At 34.1% G+C, this 25,232-nt stretch overlaps 2 protein-coding genes across 2 annotated transcripts; one reads left to right on the top strand and one right to left on the bottom strand.

The window, feature by feature from the left end:
• The first annotated feature begins 54 nt into the window (after positions 1-54).
• On the top strand, positions 55-8,849 carry LOC105254486 (UNC93-like protein MFSD11). The gene is made up of 2 exons (XM_011263185.3): positions 55-326; positions 6,599-8,849. The coding sequence occupies exons 1-2, from the start codon at positions 234-236 to the stop codon at positions 7,886-7,888; spliced, it is 1,383 nt and encodes a 460-aa protein (XP_011261487.1). The 5' UTR covers positions 55-233; the 3' UTR covers positions 7,889-8,849.
• A 1,008-nt stretch (positions 8,850-9,857) lies between these two features.
• Positions 9,858-25,019, bottom strand: LOC105254483 (dynein heavy chain 3, axonemal). Its single transcript, XM_011263179.3, has 13 exons — positions 24,498-25,019; positions 24,157-24,383; positions 23,735-24,004; positions 23,231-23,593; positions 22,930-23,140; positions 22,620-22,847; positions 18,568-22,392; positions 17,466-17,771; positions 12,231-17,273; positions 11,923-12,080; positions 11,361-11,566; positions 10,464-11,026; positions 9,858-10,284 (listed from the first exon to the last, which is right to left on the bottom strand). Exons 1-13 carry the CDS (start codon positions 25,017-25,019, stop codon positions 9,988-9,990), a joined length of 12,219 nt encoding a protein of 4,072 aa, XP_011261481.1. The 3' UTR covers positions 9,858-9,987.
• Between the last annotated feature and the right edge of the window lie 213 nt (positions 25,020-25,232).

Consider the following 25,232-nt stretch of genomic DNA (forward strand, 5'->3'; position numbering starts at 1 on the left):
TATCGATCGGTCTCTCGCATGATCCATCGCCAACTTCACGGCACGCCAGAGTTTACTACGTCACGCGTTTTCACTTTTATTACTATACAATCTACACATGCGGTCATCTGTCACGGCAACGGAGTCGTCTGCGAAACAGCTTGACTCGAAATCGCGCGTGAAACGCGAACCTACCCGCACGACGGGTTATTATTTTTCATTTCGTGACAGATACGCGAAATCACTCCGCAATCATGATTGTAGACAGGCCGTTTTTGAATGTGTTGATCCTCAGCTTTGGATTTATGCTGGTCTTCACGGCGTTTCAAACGATGGGTAATATAGAGGTAAGAGTCGATACTGGTACATGTATTTATTATTATTGTTATTTGCCTTTGCATTTTCGCATTTCCTTTACGCGCATCTCGACTATGGAAAGTTTCACAGGCGACACATTACAGTATATATATGTGTTTTTGAAAAATTTAGGAAATTGAAATATTTGATAATTAAATTTATGCTTAAAGATGAAAGAATATCACGCATATTTATTTATAAGCAAAAAACTTTTCGACACTTTTTAGATGATGCTTTTTCAGAAATAAACATCATGTAGAGCTGTATTTTTTATCATAATAATAGAATATATAAGATAAAAAATATATGTTATGCCAATAGTATTCGATAACAACTGCAGTCGCTTTTTTTCAAATTTACATTTGACATGTTTTTATATTTGTGCCAAAAACATTAAAATAAAAAAATAATAATTAACTCAAATAATAATTAACGGAGTAAATTTAAAAGAAATAAATTTAATACTATAAGAAGTTTAAAAGTGATATACACATATATATATATATATATATATATATATATATATATAAAATATATATATATATTTTTTTTCTTTTATTTTTCCTTCATTATCTATTTTTAAAAAATAATTATCTGAATGTATAAAATATGATAAGTCCTGATTAACGTAATGAACATATAATAAATACATTTGATAATAAACATATAACAAAAAAAAATATACATATATATATATATATTTTTTTTTGTTATATGTTTATTATCAAATGTATTTATTATATGTTCATTACATTAATCAGGACTTATCATATTTTATACATTCAGATAATTATTTTTCAAAAATAGATAATGAAGGAAAAATTTTAAAAATATATATATATAATTTTTTTTTTAACAAAAAAACTAATATATATATATATATATATATATATATATATATATAACCCATAATTTTAACAAAGCATTTTTCTAATCTGTAACATAACGTGGAGAAAGACGCTGATTTATAACACAATCTGTTATTCTCCTTGACGTGCAAGCACTGTTGAATTAATGGAATGATTGGATAATGTCTGGTGATCAGCATCATGATTTTGTTTTAACATGTCCAGCACGTGAGGTACGACCAGCGAAACTTCTATTACATTTAGGTATTCAAATGCGAGCAATTTATCTGAGTTATTTTCGCTTCTTATCTTTATTCACATTAATTTAAGATTGAAAACAAGTTTGAAACTCGTGAATATATAAACATGATTTAATTAAGAATGAAAAAATAAGAAATTAATTTTGGTGAAATTAATATCTTCATATTAAATATTTCACTCTACAAGTGGTTGCATTATAACGATGAAATATTTGTATTATTTTGCAAAATATTAGAAAGTATAAATCGGGGACACTACATTATCAATTACGCTTTAGAAAGTACCACAAAAGGCAAATAACTAACTGATCACGATCGCCAGCTGATAGGCCAGGTTGAAACTCTCTAAATTATACGATATATTATCGATATTTTCGGATTGTAAGACATATAATTTATGAAATATATCTGTTAAACACACTGCAACCTGTGATCTGTTTTTTCCAATGTTTGGATCAAGTTGTTGACATTAAAAGGTCTTTGAGATCAATCTCTTATCAAAACATATTTTTTTTATTAATGCATATCTTTTACTGATACGATTTATCTCGCAATATTTCGTTAATAAGTAGAGAAATGATTGTTTCGTGCTTTTTATATTTTTTTCTTATATTTCATATTAAATGTGAATCTATTTATATTATATTATGAAATTTTGTTTTTTTTTCTATTACATTCTCTGTCTCAATTATAACATTTTGTTTGTTATCTTGATTATGCATCTTGATTGTGCAAGATCGGAGGTTGTTTTCGAAGTATTGTGTAACATCTTTGTGAATAATCTCTCCTTCAAATTTTACACATCTATTTTACATTTACAGGAGATTTACATAATTTATATTCCGCAGATATCATAATCTGCGAACGCTCAATTATTGTTTCAAACTGCTGCTAATATCTGTCATTTTGTTAGTCTATTAATCATTACTGCAGCTGCACTCCATAATATATAACGTATCTTTAGATATGCAATATCTATGAGCAATTTTTTATTAACGGGGCGTGACTAATTAATCACCCCAGTGCCGTATAACAATCTTTGTTTTAAATTTATCAGTTATCAACGATATTTACTCATTCTATTAACTCGTAAAAATCATCATACGTTAGTCAGATATTCCAAAGAGTAGCATAGTTTAATGATAGCCGAGTTTAATGATTTTTGTTTAGAATTTAAATTTTTTAAACGAGCTAATAAAAAAATATCGTAAGTGAAAATATCAAAAGTCATAATATCGTAAGTAAAAAGAAAAAAAGACTGAATGTCTCTCTTTGCATAAGAGAATTAATTATTCGCGTGAAAAATAATGAAATCTATATCACATAAAATCTTCGAATTTCTCCTTCGAAAATATTACATAATCTCATTAAATTACATAATGTTTAAAATACTTATTTTTGTAAAAAGTTTTTTGTTAATTGATGTATATAATTAATAATAGTTAATTGATATAGATAAAATATAGGTAAAATTGATATAGTTAATTGATATAGATCAATATATAGTTAATTGACATCAATAGTTTGAATACTTTTGTATCCCTGGTTTAAAATCTCCTTATTAAAAATTTCCTTTCGGAAATTAAATTTCTTTAAATCGATGTTTGTACAAATTCATTAAATTATTTGAAATAATTAGTTTGATATTATATGTGTAAATTATAAATTTTTACAAATAATGAAGCGTTTTTTCTAAACAATTTTTTACGACACTTTTTTATGATAGTTTTACTATCGCATAAATTGATGTATTTTGCATGTTTAAAGGTGAAAGCCTTACCACATCGCATGTCGGTTACGTCAATCTTTTTCAAGAGTTAAGATATTAATTCTATCTTTTAGAAAATATTGAAGATATATAAATTCTCGATTGTAGTTTTACTATCGATATTAGATATTCTTTTACAAGATAACACAAGCTTTCATCACGTGAAAACATCTTTGTACGATAATTAAATTGCATTTAGAAAAACTTTCAATGATTGTCCTTCGCCTCATTATCTCGTATACGAGACGTATCTCGTACATTAAATCAATATTTCTATTGAGCTAATTCGATGTTAATTACGATTGGTGTTGCGTTCTACCAGATGAATCGAACCATTACTGAATGGAAATCATTTGTTACCCAATGATATTAATATTCTATTCCAATCATATCTGATTAAATTATGTAAAATGTCAGATTAGGAAGCAAGGAGAGGAATGAAAAGTGAGAGTTTTCATATCTTCGGGCTACTTTTTTTTATAAAGATCTAAATAAATTTGTTTTTCAATTATAGCTTATGTAAATTTAGATCGTTCGGTATTCGTGTCAAGTAATATATCTGAGCTGATAAGCCAATAATTAACAATCAATTTATTAGTTATTTATTATTTGATACGCATATCAAATGATTGGTGTAAACTAAGTTCTCCCCTTATATCGATACTTTAAAAATAGAACTGCTTTCACAAAGGTGACGAATAGGAAACGCTTTGTAAGCATTCATCGATGATATGAAATGCTTACTAGATATATTCCAATAATTCCTGCCGAAATCTGCCCGAACTGACGCAACCGATTCTCAATCGAATTTTTTGTGCTTTTCACAATTCACAAAAAAATCGTGATTTCAAACATCCAGATTTTATGCAAAAGATCGAGATAATTCACGCTTGAAAAATTTTCAACTCATCTTTTTCATGCATTTAAAAAAGAAATAAAACAGAACGCCTTCTTTTCGGCTGATGCAATTATTCGAGGCGCACAACATAATCTCCTTTCACTTTAGGCTTGATAGGACATGAAAGAGAAAGGAGGAGGGAATCATAATGTCATTTATCTATGTAACGATATATTCCACAGCCACTGACTCATAGATAACTTGTGATTAATTAAAACTAAGAAATTCTTAATTAACTGATAAATATGTATATATTATTTCTATAAACATGCGTTTCCATAATTATAATAATTTTAATAAAATGGCAGAAGCAAATTAGAGACCTCTTGAAATGTCGTTTGATATGCAAGATACATCATTACCGGAAGAGATAAGTGGCGAAAGATAAGAGAGACGTTCGTAATAAATATACAATTTTATTTTATTATTTCAGATTTTCGTGCAATTGTTTAAAGTAAATTTAGCTTAAAATTAAATTAAAGTATATTTATAAAAATGAAATTTTGCTTTTGAAAAGAAGATTCTTCGAAAAGAATACAAATTATTTTATTATATACGCAAATATAATGCAAATATATAATTTTATAATAATATATATAATAATATATATAATTTTAAATGTTTTAGATTTTTACATTTTTTATGTACAGATGTTTTTCTATTCACGAAGCTATAGCATGAGCTCACTTTAAAATTATAATAATAATAAAAGCAATATAAATCTATCTATACTTTTCCAATACCAGAACAGATTTTATCGATTGTCCCTATCTTGATGTATACTTTGCACTCGACTCTTAAAAAGTTACAAAATGAGATCGCGAAGATATTGGCTAAAAATTATACCTCACCGAAAAATCCGCTTATTTATCATTCATATCGCTATCTTGACACAAAAATTGTATTTTACGCGAATAAACATATTTGATTGATAGTAAGCAATCAAATTGTATAAGGATTCAAATATTCAACAAATATATATTTTAATTTAAAAATAATTAAGGGACCTATTGTTAAACATTGTTTTACTTGCATACATCTGATACCATATTAATATATTATTATATTGCATTATTAGAAACGCGTTATAAAAAGAATCTCTAACAATATAATAACAACATAATAATCTCTAACAATATAACAAAATAGTAAGAAAAAACATATATCCCTCTTTTATTTTTTTTTTATATCAAGGTTTATTTGTATTTATATAATAATATCGTTTAATAAAGTTATATAATAATACCATTTAATAAAGTTATCGCTAATACGATAACATTATTAATACTGATATGATTGATTACTAATAATTTTTTCATTGCGCTTGATTCGTTTTTAATATAATAGTTATAAGTAAAATAATTATAAAAATAATATTATATACGAACTTGTTAAATATTGATAAAGTAATTAATAATTAGATTTTATTTTTCATTATAATAATGTATACTGTATTCTGTAATTACATTATATAAATAATTCTGATTTACAATTTTTATTTAATTTTTTAATATGTCTGTGTTTTTCGTTGTGTGAAATTGTTATATTTATATAACATTTCTAAATCTTGTCTGAAACAATTCTATCAAATCACTTGAGTAATATATATTTCTAATATGATAAATTCTTTCTCAAATATTTTGTATATCTTTTTAAAATAAGCTAATGGCATTTCAAAATTTCAAATATATAAAACAATGTTCTGAAGCATTAGGTATTCTGAAATTATCCTTGATTATCCTTGAGATATATATAGTTCTACATTTGTATATAAATACAGGAAAACCAGTTTCACAGATTTAAAAAAAAATACTCGAACCATGAAACCGGTACATTTTGCTCTTTTTATTGGCATTTTTCGAATTCTTATCTTATTTGATCACTTTCATTTTTCATATTATATATATATAGAAAGATATAAATATTTTTATAAATAATCTCATATATATATATATATATATATATATATATATATATATATATGGGATTATTTATAAAAATATTTATATCTTTTGTTCAGAATATATTTCTCCTGCTATTTGTTAATAATTTTTTTGCGAAGATAAAAAAGAAGTATATCACTGAATTGTCTGAATTCAATAAAATTATTATTTCAATAAAATTCATAATCGAGTGAGATTTTTAATTGTGCAAGGATCTTCATATTTTTATAGAAAATATTAATATTAAGTTTAGAATTAATATTGCATCTCAGATTTAATATTAAAATTAAAAAGAAGAGGAAAGATATCAATATACGCTGAAAAAAATTTTATTCCAAAATTAATATTGGAAATTGACAAAATATATCTTTAGAGCAAATTTTCAGGAGTATCCTGTAAAAACAAGTTTTAAATTGATCGGATGAAATCATCAGTGTAAAGAAGCAAGTTCACACAATGGCCTATACACAATGTTATGGCTGCGAATAGTGTATTAAAAAATATCTACGTGTTGATCTTTTTACATCAATCTTTTTTGTTCGTAGCAAACTATTCTGAAAAGCATACACGCGGAGGATAGCAGCTACAATGCCGATGCTTACATCAGCTTAGCCATAATTTATGGCGTGTTCGCGACCTGTAACTGGCTGGCGCCGTCATACATCTCAGTAACGGGTCCACGGGTAGCCATATTCACCGGTTCCTGTTGTTATGCCCTGTTCATCGGCTCCTTCTTCTGCTCGAACGAAGCATTGCTATATGCTATGTCAGCTGTTCTCGGAGTAGGCGCCGCTTTCATATGGACTGGTCACGGACAATACCTGACGGAGAATAGCGACAACGACACCATGTCTCGGAACGCCGGTATATTCTGGGCAATCTTCCAGACATCACAGTTTGCCGGCAATCTATTTGTCTACTTCATATTCAAATCGGACACCATTGATCGTGGGCAACGGACGATCATTTTTGGCGTGTTAACCGGCCTTGCGGTGATCGGTACTGTAATGTTGATGACATTGAACAGATCACAGCAAAGACTATCGCTGGGTGAAGCCGAAGGAGTGTCTAGTGCCGACAAGGAGTTGAGGCTGCCGGAACCAACGCGCAAGAAACCTTTAGAGGCCACGTGGAGTGCCTTTACAGATGCGATCAAACTTTTCTTCACACGAAACATATTGCTACTGTCGTTCACGTTTATTTATACGGGTCTCGAGCTTACCTTCTACTCCGGCGTATATTCGAACAGCGTCGGCTTCACCAAAGCCATGGGCGAAGGTTACAAAAGCTTGGTAGGACTGTCCGGTATTTTTATCGGTCTCGGCGAAGTCATAGGCGGTGCCATTTTCGGTATTTTCGCATCCAAAATATTCCGCAATTGTGGTGGCTGGCCAGTGGTGCTTACTGGTTTCTTCGTGCATATCTTCGCTTTCATCAGCATCTTCCTGAATCTACCAAACGACGCACCATTTGCGGATACGAACGATGTGGGTTTTATCAAAGCGTCGCCGATCCTCGCGATGGCGGGCAGTTTCGCCCTCGGCTTCGGCGATGCTTGCTTCAACACACAGATCTATTCGCTGCTAGGTATCCTGTTCATTAAGGAGAGTGCACCGGCCTTTGCTCTTTTTAAATTCTGTCAATCAGTCGCAGCGGCTATCAGCTTTTCGTACAGTACCATAGCCGGACTGCACATACAACTCTTGGTACTACTTGTGACTATATTCTTGGGTACAGCAGCCTTTTGTTACGTTGAATATAGAGATAAAAAAACAAGAAATCCGCAGCAAATCGATTCGGCATTAGTCGATACTATTAGCGGTGATGATTGTTAATTGTAGTTAAATGCATCTTCTAGGATAAGATACGTATTAAGATCAAATACAAATGAGACACGCATAAAAGATTTTAAAAGACAATTATTTAATCATCAAAGAATATCATCATGTGATCAATTGTTATATATCGTGGCCTTTCAATTTTTATTTCTCAACTTTTGGAGTACTTGTATATATAAGTTGATTTCTCTTTTAAAACGATTTATATGTATATATACCAGTTTGTCAGATATGTACATATGCATTATGTATCAGAATTAATATTCTCATCATAAAGTATTACATCGCAAAGAACTGAAAGACATTGTTTTGATGGCATCGATTCATTCGGTTATCTATAGATGTATTATTAGTGTAAGATTTATCAACCGACACAATAATTTTATCTTTCTTATGCACAAAATCGAAGGATCTTGTATCTCGTCAGATGTTCTTCTTTGTGAGATAAGTTTTGTTTAATTGCAAAATTAAGGATATATATACGCGCGCGCGCTTATGCACTGAGAAAAAAAACGGGTGAAAAGATAACGAACGGATATTATACCGATCACTTTAATCGGTAAAAAAAGAAACCTATCAGATATCCAATCAGAAAATATCGATCAAGCGGATATGTGATCAGAAAGTTCAAAATTCGGAATTTTTCGATCAGATATCCGATTAAAGTAATCGGTATAATATCCATTCGTTACTTTTCATTACTTTTCGTTAGTTTTCATCGGACATTTCTCTCATTTTTCTCATTGTGTGTATGTATGTGAGTGAATGAGTGTATATGTTGTTAATAGCGATTCTTGCATTATTTTTGTAACGTATTGCGATTTTAATGTTGTGACTAACTAGTCTGTAACACGAGTCTGCCACAATTCGCGTTTAACTAGTCCAGTATGCGACATTTACAACTTAAAACTCGATTAAATTATCCAAGATCAGATATAAGGATTTATTTCCTCCTTTATTTTTTAAACGACATTCACCATAGCGCAACAAACATACAGATTAATTGTATGCATACAGAATATTAAAAGTCGAGCACACAATTTCTCGACAAATTTGTAAAGAGAATCATAAAATGTAAAAATTGTTCATAGAAAATATCGAAAATTTAATTAAAAGAATCTTTAATTGATTCAAGTAAAAACTGTATCAAACTAAGACTATAAAATACAAAATAATATAAATTTGTTGTTATTAAAATTTTGAGGAGAAGTTTGTATAAAAATCTAATCACACAATTTTTGTGTGATATTTTTTATGAACAAGTATCTAATATGCATTTATCTTTTCTTTATATATATTTTCATTTAATAGATCACGAATGTGTTCCAGACCAATTTTGTGCATTTAGGACAATAGAATTAAAATTAAATAAAATGCGACTAGAAATAGTCAATGATAATTGACTATTCTTATGACAATCAAAATTTTCTAAAATATTTGATATTGAAGATGTGTATATGCGAGATATCGCATAAAAGATTCCTTTATATATATGTATATACAGAATTATATATAATACAGAATATTCCTTTTTGTATAGAAACTGTCTTGTTCATAAACACGTACCTGATAAAGAATGATTATGATATATATTGAAAGTATCTACAATTCCGATTAAATAGATGAATAATCGAGAATGTGATCATTATTGTTTTTATTGACTAATTTATAAATGAAATTATATGAAATATGTATAAGTTTTATCATAATAGACAATACAATGTATATACGAGATTGATGAATATTATTGACGGTAAGCATTATAATGCGATTGTTATTGTTAAATACATTTATAATATTGTATAATAATCATATATATTTTTTAATGTCTTAATTCTTCAAGCTTTTTTGTAGAAAGAAAATACCTGAAGTACTCCTTTTCTTATAAATATAAATTATAATATATAATTGCTTAAAACAATGCGTTTGTGATTTAATATATAAAAGATTGTAAATTTGTCACAAACTTTGAGTTTTAAAATATTTTTTGCTAATTAATTAAATTTTTGATTAGCTATTCAATATATTGTCGCGTGAAATAACGATGAATCAATTGTATATGTAATTCTCATATCAATAATTCATACTTATCATTTTTAATCATCAAGTTGACAAAGGGCAGCCACACCTCTCTTAATCCAATGTGATTCGTCGATATCCGTTGGGATTAAGATATACAATATAAAATTGGAGGAATGTCCAGTAGTAGCTAATACGCCACGTCTAGCGCTTGTTTTGTATACTGGACAATGATATACGTCTCTTATATCAAATTTAATTTTTATACCAGGTTTTAACCAAATAATGGGTAGCATATCGAACATTATTTTAGGCTTAGATTCATCCAACAATCTCTTCTCTCTGTTCCATCGAGCTCCTTCCAAGAAGAGACCCTGAAAAAGAACCGTCGCAGATCAAAATTAATCGATAGTTTAATATAAACAAGGATATATAATCGCTGCAATAATAGTGTAAAAATTTCAATTTAAAATTGGACTTTAATTTAAAAGTTTTAATTTAAAAATTATATTTTATTAATTTAAGAATTATATTAGAACGAAATTTTACATACGATGATATAAACTCCATGCGAGGGAGCCGTATCGACGCTCGACTCGAACGGAGTGATCTCGAATTCGAAGTCCAAGCGATCGATCGGTATCTTATGCTTGCGAGCGTAATTTTGCAGCACTGCCGTCAAAAATGATTGTGTGAAAAAGAAACCGGATATCCAAAATACATTGGGTGCATCGTGGTCAATCCAATTTTGTAGAAATTGCAATCTCGCCAACAAATCGTTTACATAGCTACCGAGCGGTTTCAAGCTAGGATATGACTTTTTATCCCAAGCAAGCGGCACTTTACCGATGCTCATACTAACGTAAACTTCTTCCAATTCCGGTGACATCAATACTTGTCCTCTGATGGCCTTTTGTACATTGTTTAACGTTTCCTTGATGACATTGATAAGTTCGTTGAATTTAACAAGTTCTTGACGCAGCACCGTGTTCATACTGTTCATATAAAGTACTGGATATTTGTTCGATGCAGATTCAATATCGAATTGCGGTCGCATCTTTGATAGAATCTCACCGGCTAGAGCGAACACCACTTCATCCATGTCTCTTTCGACACCTGATAAAAAACAATAAAAATTTTTATTGTAGAATATGATCATGTATTAGAGGAAATCGGTTGTGAGGAAATTGCACAGTTTCAAATCTTATATGATACAGAAAGATGTGTAATAATATTTACAATTTTTTTATAATGAAATGTTTCTCTGCAATGTTTCTATAGGGATAGTTGTAGTTGATAATGCTGCATAGAGCGAAAGTATATCAAAAGCCATATAAAAATTGTACGTAATAATTAATAAGCATGGCGTATAATATTAAAATTGAGAAGAGAAGAAGAAAAAAAAGTCTTAAAAAACTAAAATGGAGCTATACATATATCATTTATTCACCTATTCCACTGATTTGCGGCTGAGTCAAAAGTGCACCAGCCAATAATTGTATTGCTTCTCGGTTGTCCTTCGCTATGTCTGCATTTTCGTGCAAGCCAAAAACTTCTGGCATCTGATTAATAGGTAAACTACGAATGTACTTCAGACATTCGTCATGATCGGTATCTTCTGGCATATGATAAATTCCACTCGGAGAAAAAGAGTATCTGCATATAAAATATAAATGATATACAATATAATAAATAATATGAAAAAAAGCTTCAAAAAGTTGATGGACATACATTTGACAAAAATTTGGAGTCTGTTTTCTCTTAATAAAAATTGTTCATCTTTCTTATAATTTTTTTTATATTTTTAACAATAAATACTTTGCGTTAAATATTTTACTTAATTACTTTTAAAAATTTTATTGAAATAAATCTTTCGAAATTAAATAAAAAACATGGTTTTCTCTCTTGTTTATTTTTGTTCAATCTTTGAATTTTATTTTAAAAAAAATTTCAACTCCAAATTGTTCGAAAAATACATTCTTAAATTTTGCATGATGTTAAAAGCATATTACCGTATCTTTGTAATAACTTCGGAATTGTAAAAATTCTTCAACAATGAATTCAACAGGCGTCTATCTTTATCATCAGTTACCCTGCCTCCATAGTTGCATTCTCCCGTTAGGTAAATCAGTGCATCAAATGGCACTTCATTATAATCATTTAAAAATAGCTAAATCACAACAAGATAATAATTACATAATAATTTAATTTTGTAATAAATTAATTATTTATATAGAATATGGAAAATAATAAAAGAATAATAAATTAAATTAAAATAATAAACCAATTATATATTTATTAAATTAAAATTGGAACGTACTTGCAATTGTAGAATACTGATACGTAAATCAGATTCATTGAACTCGTAAGGTATGTTCCAACCGAGTGGACCAAAACTCCGTCTTTCCTGAACCACTGCATGGAAGAAGCATAGAGAGAATAACAATTTTCTCCATTCTACTACTTTCGTACACTCGCGAAAGAATTTAGGATCCGATATGGGATCATTCATGTAACTCCGCAGTAAATTGTTCTTCAGTCCTTTTGGTGGTTCGTTCGTCATTTTAACGCTGTTCTGTAATATGGACACCGGGAATCCTTTAGATGGATAACTAGTCAGCCATATCCGAAAATCGCGATGCGTATTCTCGGGTACTATTATCTCATCGCATATTCGATCAAGTTCCTTCATCCATGAGATGGCAAGGTGGCAGTTTTGCAGAATAACCCACTCGCCGCTTTTAATGCCTCTTTCAATCATACTGGTTGCGATCGGACCTTGACCTTGACCCAGCGATATCGTCATAAGATTCTTCTTCGAAATTCCACGATCCTCGGCAAATTTTATCAGACCGGCCATCGGATCCGAACCAGGTGAGAGCACAAAGATTAATGGCGTGACGTTGTTTGAATCATCGTACGAACTCTGGAGATCAAACGGCGGCGGCTCCATGAACGATGCGCCCATATGATGAATGATGAACGCTTGAACAGCAGCAACCAGCTTGTCCTTCCTCACGCATCTCAGAATCACGAGTTTTCTCAAGCTCTCGCCCTCACGCTCGAAGGGCGGCGGAAATGGATGCTCTTGCGGATTGGACAAATCGTAATACATTTTCCACTGTGATATGTTGGACTGGAAGGACTCTCTTAATTTTTCGAGACCCGGTAAGAGGCTACTTCTCACGACTTCGGACCAGGATTTGTCAGATAACCATGAAGGATCAGGATTAGGATAAGGATTATCAAGGGCTATTCCGCCTGTCAATAAAAATACCCAGAGATCTTCCTCCAGTTTGTGAGCGGCACGTAGCAAACCGACGCAGAGGACCAAAGAAAATATCAATTTGTCCTTTTCAAATAGAGACCGACATACATTTCTATAAATGCTCGCAGTAAAATACGAATTGAGACTATTCATTCGCGTGTCTAGATCATCCGAATGTTCGCTATGAGCTATTGCCGTGACATAGAGATGCAGAAACCACGGTAATGAGTACTGATACATAGGATCAATATTGGCCAATTCGGAGATACAAAAAAAGAGAACCGCTCCGTGTTTCGAGACTGGCTGGTAACCATTGCGAGCTTTATCTATTTCCGCTGAAGTTTTCATTGCGATCTCCTGTTTCGCCTGAATATCTTCCGATAGAACCTTCGAAGTCGAGAGTATCTTAATAGCAGTCTCGTCTTCAAGTATGTTACCTTCCGATGTCGTGAGAACTTCCAAGATCTTATCCTCGATCTCTTTCAAGATCTTTCTGTTGTTTGCGCCTTCTACTATTAATTGATTTTTCTTCTCCTCTAAAGTTGGTAGCTCCTTGGCTACAACTATGCCCAACAATTGATCCTGCAGACCTTGAGGTGTAATCATAAAATTCAATAGAGTTACCTTTACCGTGATCTCGGGCAAGTAATGCGGATTTCGAAGACGTGTGGTGATATAGAATCGAAAGTTTGGATTGTATTCCAATACAGTCTCTCCGAACTTCATATATAGCACTCCGCGTTGTTTGTATATATTCTTCAACAATACAGGCTCTAAAATCGCGTCGATTTCTTCTAAAATATTCTCCAATAATACTGGAGTTCCTAGCTGAATAGAAGTCTCCATCACTCTTACATAATTAGGATCCGTGAGTTTAATCACTGTCAGCTTGTTTGGCTTTTCCATGTTTTTTATCCACTTATTCGCCTGATTCTGTGGATCTATCATGAGCGGCCAGCGATCAGCATGCTTCACGATTATTCCGTTTTCTATTGAGAAACTGTCAGCCGGTAGCTCCTGAATAGTCCAGCTTCTAATTTCTATCGGTTCGCCCAATATATCGATCAAATTAAATTTGGTACTACACGGTATAGCTGCATTCATACAAGAAGCATGCCATTGATTGATCAATTTGTTTCTATATTCCACTGTGAACGCTCCCAGATAAGCTACCATCCCAGATGATAATAGAACGTCTCCGATCACGTTACCTAGACTGGCGCCCAGTTTATTGGCAGTTTCACTCCATCTATCCTTTTCACCACTCAGGCCGCCAAGTAGTTTCTCTGCCCTTTCTAATTTCTGTCTGCAATAATCAATCTGATCCTCGAGCTTCTTCTTTTCGCGCATACATTCAGCGAACTCATCGTTCAAAGACTGCAATTTCTGCGTTACCTCTTGCAGTAGAGCTCTCTTTTCATTAAGCATTTCCATCTGCGCGGCCAATGCAGCCTCGGCTTCCGCAAGCATCGCTTTCTTTGGTGCCACAACCTTAATTACACGATCGTATACTTCCATGGCACGCACCCATTTGCAGAGACCTTCGCAGGCGGTGGAGACCTTCTTAATCGCTTCCGGTTGGAAGCTTCGATCATTTATGAACCTTTCGCGAATGCGTTTCATATATGCGGGCGGTATATTATCCTTATCAAAGTTTTTCAAGTTTTCTAAAAACTTCATGTCACCTAGAAGCTTGATCGACGCGGGCCAATAGTCATCTATCATCTGACCGGTGATTGGATCCTGAACTCGGTCCGGCTTTACGCCTTTCAGTACACAAACTGCCTCCATCACTAATCTAACACCAGCTGGAGGACTCTTCATCGCCTTCACGATTGTGATGTCTGCCGGTTTCAGAGTATCTAATGCCGCCAGGGCAGATTCTAGTGCTGGAGTAGCTTCTGCCAAGTCACTTTCACAATCATCTTTGATGGCTTGTGCCGCTGCTGCCGCTTCGTTTGCCAAGGCTTCGTCGGCTGCTACAATTTCCTTTTTCGCTTCCACGTTGATAGTGTCTTGTTCGATTCGGATCATCAGTTTGTCGCTCAATTGTGACTGCGCCAGTAATTTGGGTTGTAATTGTTGTAATTCGTCCTGCATAATCGCCACTTGGCCGGCGGCAAAATCCAGTTTCTCTAAACCGGTTTCGTAGCGATTCTGTTGAATGGTGATCTGTTCGATCTTTTGCCCGTACAATCTATATAGGGATTTGATTAACTGTAGGAAACTAGTGGGTGTTACATAATAGCGTCTGCTATATGTCAAGTAGTAATCCTCGCTTGTTATGGAGACGCTTGTATGGAATTGCTTGCAAATTTGCACGCATTTCTCTCGTAATTCTGAACCAATATCTAAATCTCTCAATGACATCCTGGCTACTCTCTCGAGAGCATCTTCCGGCCATAATGTATACCAATCGATGGTGCAACAATTGATGAGTGATGGAAACATTCTTAGACGATTTCGAAATGCCTCGCCTATCGGTGACATTGTCAAAATTACATGAAGATTTTTTTTGATCCTCTCAATAAAGAGATTATAGAGCGCCATCGGCGTCGTTTCCACCTTTTTACCGCCACTCATTTCTCGCGCCACAGTCGTCATTTTTTCCAATATCTCTGCCTTCTCTTCTACCGCGTACAAGTTGGGTACATCTGCAGTATTCAAGATCATGTTAATATCCTCGATAAAAGACTCATCTTTGATTTGATGATCGCCGAAGATGAAGACGGTAGGTTTGCCATCGCAACCAACGCGCAGTAATAAGTATTTTAGATCCTCTCGCCATTCAGGCATTTCATAAGTCTTCGTGATCTCGATTTGCTGTATCAAATATTCGCACATACTAGTCGCTAGTCTGGCACAAGAGTTGCGACCGGAACCGCCCATTCCAACGAGCAGGGCATGACCGTTATCCTGCAGCAGTACACGAGATATGCGAGAGACATGTTCGATGGCGTATCGAAACAGCACCAGATTCATTGGCGTCTGCGAAACTGCATTATATTCAGCCAGATAGTAATCCATCTTCTCCTGGAGATCTTCCAGATTCGTTATCTCATCATATATTTTCGGATCAGCGTCGGGCTCAATGTAATTGCCGAAGAAAAGATCGCGAATGTGAGAACTCGTGATCATCTTCTCACCTGGCTTCAACAAATTGGCGAGCACCTTGTCCAACGGCTGGCGCAACTGATCATAGCACGTGTGTCGCACCATTTTAAATAACGTTTCACGATCAGTGTCATCTATCAATCTGTCATGAAAAACTCGATATATCTCATGAATCCATAGCCTAATAAGTTTGTTGGGATCTCTCATTCTAGCAGCCGGCACAAGAAGCACACCGTTAATAACCCGACTAAAATCACGCAAGTTGAACTTGTAATGGCTTTTTGATGGTATCGGCAGAAAATTCTTAATGGCTCCAAGAAATATATCCAGGGTAGCATTCACCATCATTTTGCTCAACCGTGAAACCTCCATGATGAAACCCTTTGCGAAGTGCCAATCGAGAATCGATGAAAAGATCTTCATCATCGTGGCTTCTTCGAAAGAATCGATGCCAATCACGTGCATATGACGAGTAAATCTCGGTGTTACGATATTCGAGCCGCCTCCGGGTGGTACCATAGCCGCGATTAGCAATATATCTGCTAGATATAGAATCGAGGTATCCTTCGGGTCAAACCAGTAACCATGATCTATCCATTGACGAAGCAGTTCTATAGGCGGTTGAGCGCCGTACATTTCTACTTGAGGCATGCTGAGATCATCTACAAATAATACACACTTTTTTCCCATAGCGGGTCCATAAACCCCTTTTCTCCTTCTATCCAACTTTGACATGACTATTTCTTGTGTCAGCGGCGCGTTGGTACGAGCACTGAAGTTTATAACATTCTCCAGAAATTTCTCCCGAGGCAATGACATGAGATAATTCAGAACGATAGCGGACTTGCCAGTGCCCGTTGGACCCACAAACAAAATCGGAATTGATCTGCGCATAAATTGTTTGATAAAGAAATGCTGAATGGATGTTTCAGTTGTCTGGATGATCAGCTCGCTGGCTTTCGCTGTTGCTGATAAAGGTACCTGAAAGGTGTGTATATATTTTAAATATTAATTATTTTTATTTTTCTCTATGGATTTTAAATATTTTAGTTAAAGATGAATTTTTATCTTTTTCGATAAAATAATTAAAAATATTAACATAAAAGTTGTTAGAACATTTCTTTTCAGATTTTTTTACTCATTTAATTTATACGCCTGTTTTTTTTTTAATACCTGCTGCATAGTATCTATCCAGGATATCCAGCAGCCATTGTTTCTCTTATCGTAAATCCAATCGTACACCGTGCCTCTATCAGGAAAGATTTGTTGCTTTGTCAGTTTGAACACCTTCGGCTTAGGATACTCGTCGATATTACCGAGTAATAGTTTTCGCAAATATACATCAAAAAGTTTTCTGCTACCGCTCAATAATGTTGAACACATGCCCCAAACCATACTGAAGAGCAACACGCACTGAAGCCACACTGTACTCACTTGTGTTTCTTCTGCTAACATCATACTGAATACTCTTGTAAAGGACTATTGCATAACAAAAATATATTAAAATATGTATTAAAAAATTATATATATATACACAGGGTGTCCCAATTATCTTCCGTCATCTTTCAAAAACAGATTCCTGGGATCATTTGAAGACGATTTTTCTTCAACGAAAATGTCGAGGTACTAATAATTTTTTAATTATAAATGATTGGAAATAAGGGATTTTTCGTAAACTAAGCTTTGTAGAAATAAAATATTAACAAAACCATATTCTTCGATTAATTTTAAATAGAGTTTACTTTAGTTGAGTTTTAATTTAAGACTTAATTGCAAAGATATATGATGACAAAAATCGGGGAACATGCAAAAAATGATGGCCTTCATTGACATTTTCGCTGAGAAAAAATCGTTTTTAAATGATCCCAGGAATCTGTTTTTGAAAGGTGATGAAAGATAACTTGGAGAGATGGAGGACATCCTGTACACACACACACACACACACATACACACAATTAGTTAAAATTATTATATGTTAGAAAGAATATATTAGAATTTATATATACGAAATGTATTTCTCGTTTTTTTCTATTAATCAACTTTAAATAAAATAGTTTCATAAAAAAGAAATTGAAAAATTTGTTACTGAATGATAATTCTATTAATTAATAATAAATAAACAATACATTTTTTTACAAATTCAATCTTCAAACTTTGGAAACTGTATATAATTTTGTTTTTAATTTTACTTGACAAACTTTTCGTAGCTTTTGACATTGTAATAATATAATAATGTGACGAATGAAATATAAATTTTATAATATCAACTACTTACCAGAAACATATGCATTTCTGATATATCGATAAAAGTTTTACAATTATATTGAATAAAACGTAATATCGGCTCGGTCAACCATTCGATGAGTTCAATAACAAGTTCATACTGTTCAAACAATAATTTTTCCTTGAGATGTTTCTTGTAAGATTCGAGGATAGGTGGCCAACCCAATTGAGAAGGTTCCATATAAATCATACCGCATCTGCTGACAGTGGCTGGTGAAGCGTGTTCGAGATCAGCCGGCTCGAACATCATGCTCATTTTGACGGACATCTGTATAATTTCGCCGGACATTAAGCAGAGTTTTTTATTATCATCCAATACGGTATTCATGCTCTCTATCCAGATCGCATCTACCGGACCGTCAAATATGATCCATTTGCGTTCCAGCGAAACAGATTGCGCGTATTCGCGAAACGTATTGGCTAATATGCCATCCTTCCACTCGTGTGACAATGGATCAAAGCTACCATATAATTGATCCAACGTGATGGCCTTAGGATTGATCACTCGGTAAATTGTACGGTATTCCCGCATCGTAGCTTTTCGTATACCCGATAAATCACCTAGGGCGTCAGCTAACGTTTGATAAGCCTGAGTCTTTCCACTTAAAGCCATACCGACGATCATCAGACCATGTCGTACGAGTATCATTTCATAGATCTGCACGATTTTTTCCAAGTACCAATCAGTAGCTTGCAGGTTTCGTTTCTCAAGATTTACTTTTAACATATTTATTAGTTCGCCACGTTCCGGTTGAGGTAGATGCACCTCTGGGAAAAGATCTGTGTAAATGCCATTGAAAAGAGAAACGTCCTGAGACAGAAACTTAGGCAGATTGACGTCGATGATGGCGCGAAGAACTAGGATGGATTCGTCCTGTTTCGGATATTTAAGTTTCAAATTCCCAGCCGCTATTAGCACGGTCTTGACAGCTCGCATGCCATAATCGTAGTGATTTTGTGAACTTAGTTGCTCGGAGCACAATTTGTAGGTATGAACAATTTTCTCTGCAAGATTTTTAGCATCCATGAAGCCGTATGAGTATAAAGTGATTTCACCAATCATGGCGTAGTCCGGTACCATCATCGCCACCGTTCGGAAGAGAGCTTTTAAATTGTCTGGTAGTTCCTGTCGACCTGCATAGCCCGGATTCATCGTTATAATGACATTGCAAGTGGGATTCAATTTTAACTCAGTGCCCTCGAATACAAACTTATCCAATTTCATGCTTATGGCCATCTGTATCGATAGTATCTGTTGCGCGATTACTGAAAGTACTTCCAAGTCAATCCTGTTGAATTCATCGAAACACGCCCAGGCTCCAGATTGAGCGATACCTTTAAAAAATTTGCCCATCGCTTTGTAATCTAGTCCTTCGGAGCAGTTGAACACAATGCATTGCTTAGCCACGGCCTTGGCGAGATCCTTGGCTGTTTCCGTCTTGCCAGTACCTGCAGGTCCCTCTGGTGAACCACCGAGGTTCAACTTCAATGCGCCCATCAAAGTCCTATAGCATCGATCTGTCAACGGTGTAATTACCAATCTAGATGTGTTGCCAAGATACTCAAAGGCATACATAATGTTAGTTGTAATCATAGAGACAGTGATACAGTCATCCAGCCAATAATAGCGCAATTGCGCTATCCAATTAAAGTCCAAGGGATTGTCTACTTGCTTGTCAACCAGCAGCTTCACCACGTCTCGAGCATGCACATCTATTACTATTAGAGCATTCAATGTTATTCTGGCACCAGGTTCCAATTTACCACGTACAAGTGTTACGATGTCTTCTATCTGATCGGTGCATTTGTGCAAATAGGACGCCGTGGTGCGATCCTCGAAAGATTCGTATACCTCGCTAGTCCAATGTATCTGACTACTACAAATGATAATCTGACCGGGCCACGAAAGCACCCATTCCTCACGTATGGCCTCGAAGTAAGCGATTACACTTTCCTCGGCTGTGTCGCGCAGCGAAATTGCCATAAGTTCCTCTACTTGACATAGCCATCTCTCAACCATACCTTTCGCATCAGCGGGATAAATTTTACCACTCAAAGGCACATATTCCTCTTCAGCCGACAACATACCAATAATCTCTTCGTCTTTAGTGAAACGGAGCTTACTTATACCCTCGAAACATTTTCGTAGATGAGGTTGTACTCGCTGCGGATCTTTAGTCTCGGATAGGATTTCCAAAAGCTCATCGTTCGACAGAAAGAAAAATCGCGGGAAGAATAAACGTTTCTTTTCTAAGTAATCGTTCAGACCTTTCTGAATTTCCTCGAGCAGCGAGTTGCAGAGTTTGAATTCCTGCAGCATATTTGGCATCGCAGTAGCATCGATCACTCGTTTATTATCCGAGACGTATAACATAATGTTGCGCCAGATCTTATCGATTCTACGGAAGTTTCTCGACTCGGTTGGCATCTGACGCATAATGTCTTCACTGCTGAATATCGGTTCTAGATACATCCACGTGGATTGACAAAGCAGCCACTGATCAATAATGTCTTGCATCATTATCAGCTTTTCTTCCCATTGCTGCATTTCTTCTTCAAACGCTTTCACAAAAGGCGAACCGCGCATAGTTTGTGCCTTAAGTATATGATCATCCAGCAACATTTGTATGTCGTCCACAGCGGTTAGTATGGCCACCCCAGTCTCGCGATAAAGAGTTAACTCGAAGTACACTTCTTGCCATTCTTCCTTCATCTTTTGCAGATTTCGCTGCAGAGTATATTCTTTTGTGGCCGCTGAAGCTATCTCTTCCAACTTAGCGATGTAAGCAGGTAGACCATATTCTATCATCTCCGATAGATTGCTAGTGTCTGTTGGTATTATTGTCAAGTCGACAATTTTGCTAATTGCTTCCCAATGCCGGGCTTGTAGACCCGGTGTGCAAATAGTTTGCAACACTGGTATAAATTGTCGGAATTTTTCCACTTTACCGCGTACCATTTCGGCAACGCGCCTTGCGCCCGGCACTTCCGTAAGTACGCGCGACAGTTTATACAAAATTCGCCATGTATTTTCTGTCTCCTCGCGTACTTGCTCGGCGTCTAAACCTATAAATGGACCATAGAACCATTTATCATAATTTCGGTGAAAATCTAGAGCAGTGTGCCATAGTTTGTCAAAGATATCCACTGTATTAGACATAATTGGTAGCTCCATATACGGACTCAGTTCCATATCGAGCAATCCCTCCTCTTCATTGATCTCCTCGGCTTCTTTACGTATTTCTGCCATGATCGTGGAAATATGTTCGATTTCCTCCACGGCCTGCTCCATTTCTTCCATCGTAAGAACCGGCGGATCCTTCCGTTTAAATTGCTCGATCCCTAATTGCATTGTATTTATCTTTTTCTCGAAGGTGTCTCGTCTCGAGCGAAGCAGCGTTTCCAAGAAATCTTTTCTCATGATCAATCTGTTGCTTGCCAATTCCATTACAACTTCCATTTCCTTCGGCCAAGTAATCGTGCGCGAGTTTAAATAAATGTCCTCGTCTGAAAGTGGCTGGTAATCGAAGAGAAACAATGTCAATTCGATCGAACGGGCTAATCGTCTTTTTAGATTAAACATCGTTGTATCACGGCTTTCGCACAGATAATTGTATAATTCGACCACTTGCTGCGTTGTTTCTGGCATTTTCGAAATATTCTCCGCTATCTCATCAAAGATCGAGCACAATTCGCGATTATTGACTCGTAGCTCGTCTGCGAAGAAATTGCATATTCTACTTCGAAGCGCGTGTAAAATTTCCCTCATTGTATCATTCACAGCACTACAATCGATCTCGATCATGTTCAATGGGACCTATTGTAAAGAAAATATCCAAATTATTATTTGATTATTAATCTCTGAAGAGTAATTATGAAAAAAGGCATAGTATTATAAATCTTTTTCTATTACTAGAAATTTACTTATATCTTTCAAATGTTAACTATATTAACTAATAAAATGATTTAAAAAACTTTTTAAGTTTTCAGTTATATAAGAAATGCTTTTCGCAAAAAAAATATTAAATTTATTTATAAACTTACCTTACATCGAAACATAGAAATCTCTTTTCGCAGAGTGTCGTATGCCTTTATCTGTTGCTCGAAGTCTCGCAATAATGGTACAGGTTCGAGTTTAAAAAAATTATTTAATTTCTCTTCAGCTATTCCACTTGTAATATACAGCAAGTTTTCGTAGCATTTGAGATAACTATCAGGACCAGTTATATGCTTAGCGATCACATCCAATACGTCGCTGATGACTTTTAATACCTATAATAATGTTTACCATATAATGTAATTAACATCAATTGCTTTGCATTCGATAGAATTTTGTATAATACGCGATAATTACCATATCTTCAAAGCGCGAGATAGGGAATAAATAACTTGTCTGCCTTAATTCCGGAAATAGAATGGTTTCAATCTTAGGTATTGTAGCGCCCACCTTAATGATTTTATCGAAACATCGCGAGATCGTAGTGTGCAATTGCAGGATGCTCGGCTTGCAGCGCAATTTCGTTGTGAAGAGTTCCGGTTCCACTTTCACCGTTATGAAAGGAGTTCTGCAATATAATTTATATCATATTTGAATTCATTACTAAATTGACAAAAGATATTTCATTTCTGTATATCTGAAAAAAATCGATTCTTACTCTAGAAATTTGAGTTCTTCATAATCCCCTTCGAACGCATTACCAGCTTTGTACTGCATAAAAAAGTCTCTAAAGTCTTCCAATGTTTCCGTTATCATAATTCGTAGTTGCTTTGATAACAAAGAATTAACGCTGCGAAAATATTTTTCGATCATCGCAGTGGACGCATCTGGCCGCATCTCAAAGAATTGTGACCAAGCGTATTTCTTCTCGAGGAAAATTTCTGCTACGTCGGCTAGCCATTCTTTAACGAGAACATCGGTAGCAGCGGCACATAGGGCATTCAATTTTGGTTCGATTTCCGCAGCTGGAATGGGGAATGTGCCGAAATCTTGAGTGCGAATAATTCTTGTTTGACGATATCTAAAATAAAAGACTTATTAATTCAATAAGAAAAATATTTTATTTATATTTTTAATATTTTTAATTACAAGTGTTGTTTTAAGATACAAAAAAATAGAAAATTCTTATTTTTTTTCTCAATGACTTATTGCATTATCTCACTTTGAAAACCATAGATCGCGGATGTCCTTCAATATCGCATTTCCAATAAAAAGACAATGTCGCATCAAATGATCTGCTGTGACCTTGGATTGATGCCAAGGTACTGGTGAGCGAATACATAAAACGGGAAATTCGATAGGTAGAATTTCGATAGATAAACGTTTCCGTTCATCAGAATCCATTAGAATATAATCCACTATTGCACTTCGAAGGCTTTGCTTATAATCATCAATTATTTCTGGTTCCAAATCTTTTATTATTTTATTGAAACTGGAAAATACACATTTCTATTTAATAAAGTCATTCTGTGAATTTATCACAATTATTAAATTATATAGCATTTTTAAAATGATTTAAACTGTTTAACAAAATATTAATAATCAGGTTTTTTATTATTTAAATATGATGAGAAACATACTTACTCTTTACGTTCTTGCAATTTACCAATAATACGTCTCTTTGCTGCATCAATATTAGTATAATCATATGGTTGTAAATGATGATCACTTATACAATAATCTCTGAGATAAACTACTTTAGCAACATCCTCGGTTGTGGTTCGCGTTTGTTCCTTGTCAATTGCCACTGTTAATTCGGTTAATTGTTCTTCAACGGATTTTGGAATTTCTGCTTCGACGTAAGGTACAATCTATAACGTGATGCTATATTCTGCTATATATTTGTTAGATTAGTTAGAAAAGACATTCATATATTTTTTCTAAATATTTATTTGTAAGATTTACAAAAAAATATTTCTTATTACCTCTCGATCCAATTTCTTTTTCATTATCCTTCCCTTATGTATGTACAACTCTTTTCTTTTCAAGGCTCTGGCCTTACGACTTTTTTTCTGCAACCACGTACCATCTGCTAAATCTTTCAAACTAATTATATTCTCAGGTAGGGAATCGCATTTCTTTTCCGCAGCAGCAACTCTTTGTTGAATTTCTTTGTTATGTCGTTCTATAAGAATGCGAGGTGGAGTTGCAAGTATTTTGTCAGCACTGAGAGGATACCATTGTGCAGGTTTGATTTTGCGTTTCGTCAAGATTCTGGCCCGATGACATACACTAGGTGTAAAGATACTGCCTATACTATTGGTAGGTTTCACGTAATTGTGCCAATGTTTGTATGGAACAGTTTTCGTCCATGAAGACTCTTGTATCAACTTTGGCTTTTCCTCAAATTGGAATGCTTTCGATGTTTCAGGCAATAAATAATCCATACGTTGTGCTACCGTATTTAGCTTGTCCAAGGTTCCACATGTTTTCTTTTCTTCAGCCATATTTTTATCACTTAAATTAGTAAAGATGCAAAATTATATGTAAAAAACAAGCAGCTTTTTTGATCATCATTAACAAATATTGTACATTATGTCTTGTATTTTTGTCGCATATATAATCATATGCTATTGTTGATATTTCTATTTCTAGAAAATGTACAAAAATAAATTTTCGGCAGAATTAAATATATATGTATAACTCTTAATATACGATAG

Source organism: Camponotus floridanus, unplaced genomic scaffold (genome assembly GCF_003227725.1).
Source record: "Camponotus floridanus strain SB8 unplaced genomic scaffold, Cflo_v7.5 scaffold121, whole genome shotgun sequence".
NCBI classification, from domain to species: domain Eukaryota; kingdom Metazoa; phylum Arthropoda; class Insecta; order Hymenoptera; family Formicidae; genus Camponotus; species Camponotus floridanus.

Bases quoted from the DNA above. Each gene is read 5' to 3' on its own strand.
- LOC105254486 (XM_011263185.3), top strand. From the start codon at position 234: ATGATTGTAGACAGGCCGTTTTTGAATGTGTTGATCCTCAGCTTTGGA. The intron at 327-6,598 runs GTAAGAGTCGAT...TTTTGTTCGTAG, and splicing joins AAACGATGGGTAATATAGAG to CAAACTATTCTGAAAAGCAT.
- LOC105254483 (XM_011263179.3), bottom strand. From the start codon at position 25,019: ATGGCTGAAGAAAAGAAAACATGTGGAACCTTGGACAAGCTAAATACG. The intron at 24,005-24,156 runs GTAAGTATGTTT...TGTATTTTCCAG, and splicing joins AAATTGCAAGAACGTAAAGA to TTTCAATAAAATAATAAAAG. The intron at 22,848-22,929 runs GTAATTATCGCG...ACATTATTATAG, and splicing joins TCTCGCGCTTTGAAGATATG to GTATTAAAAGTCATCAGCGA.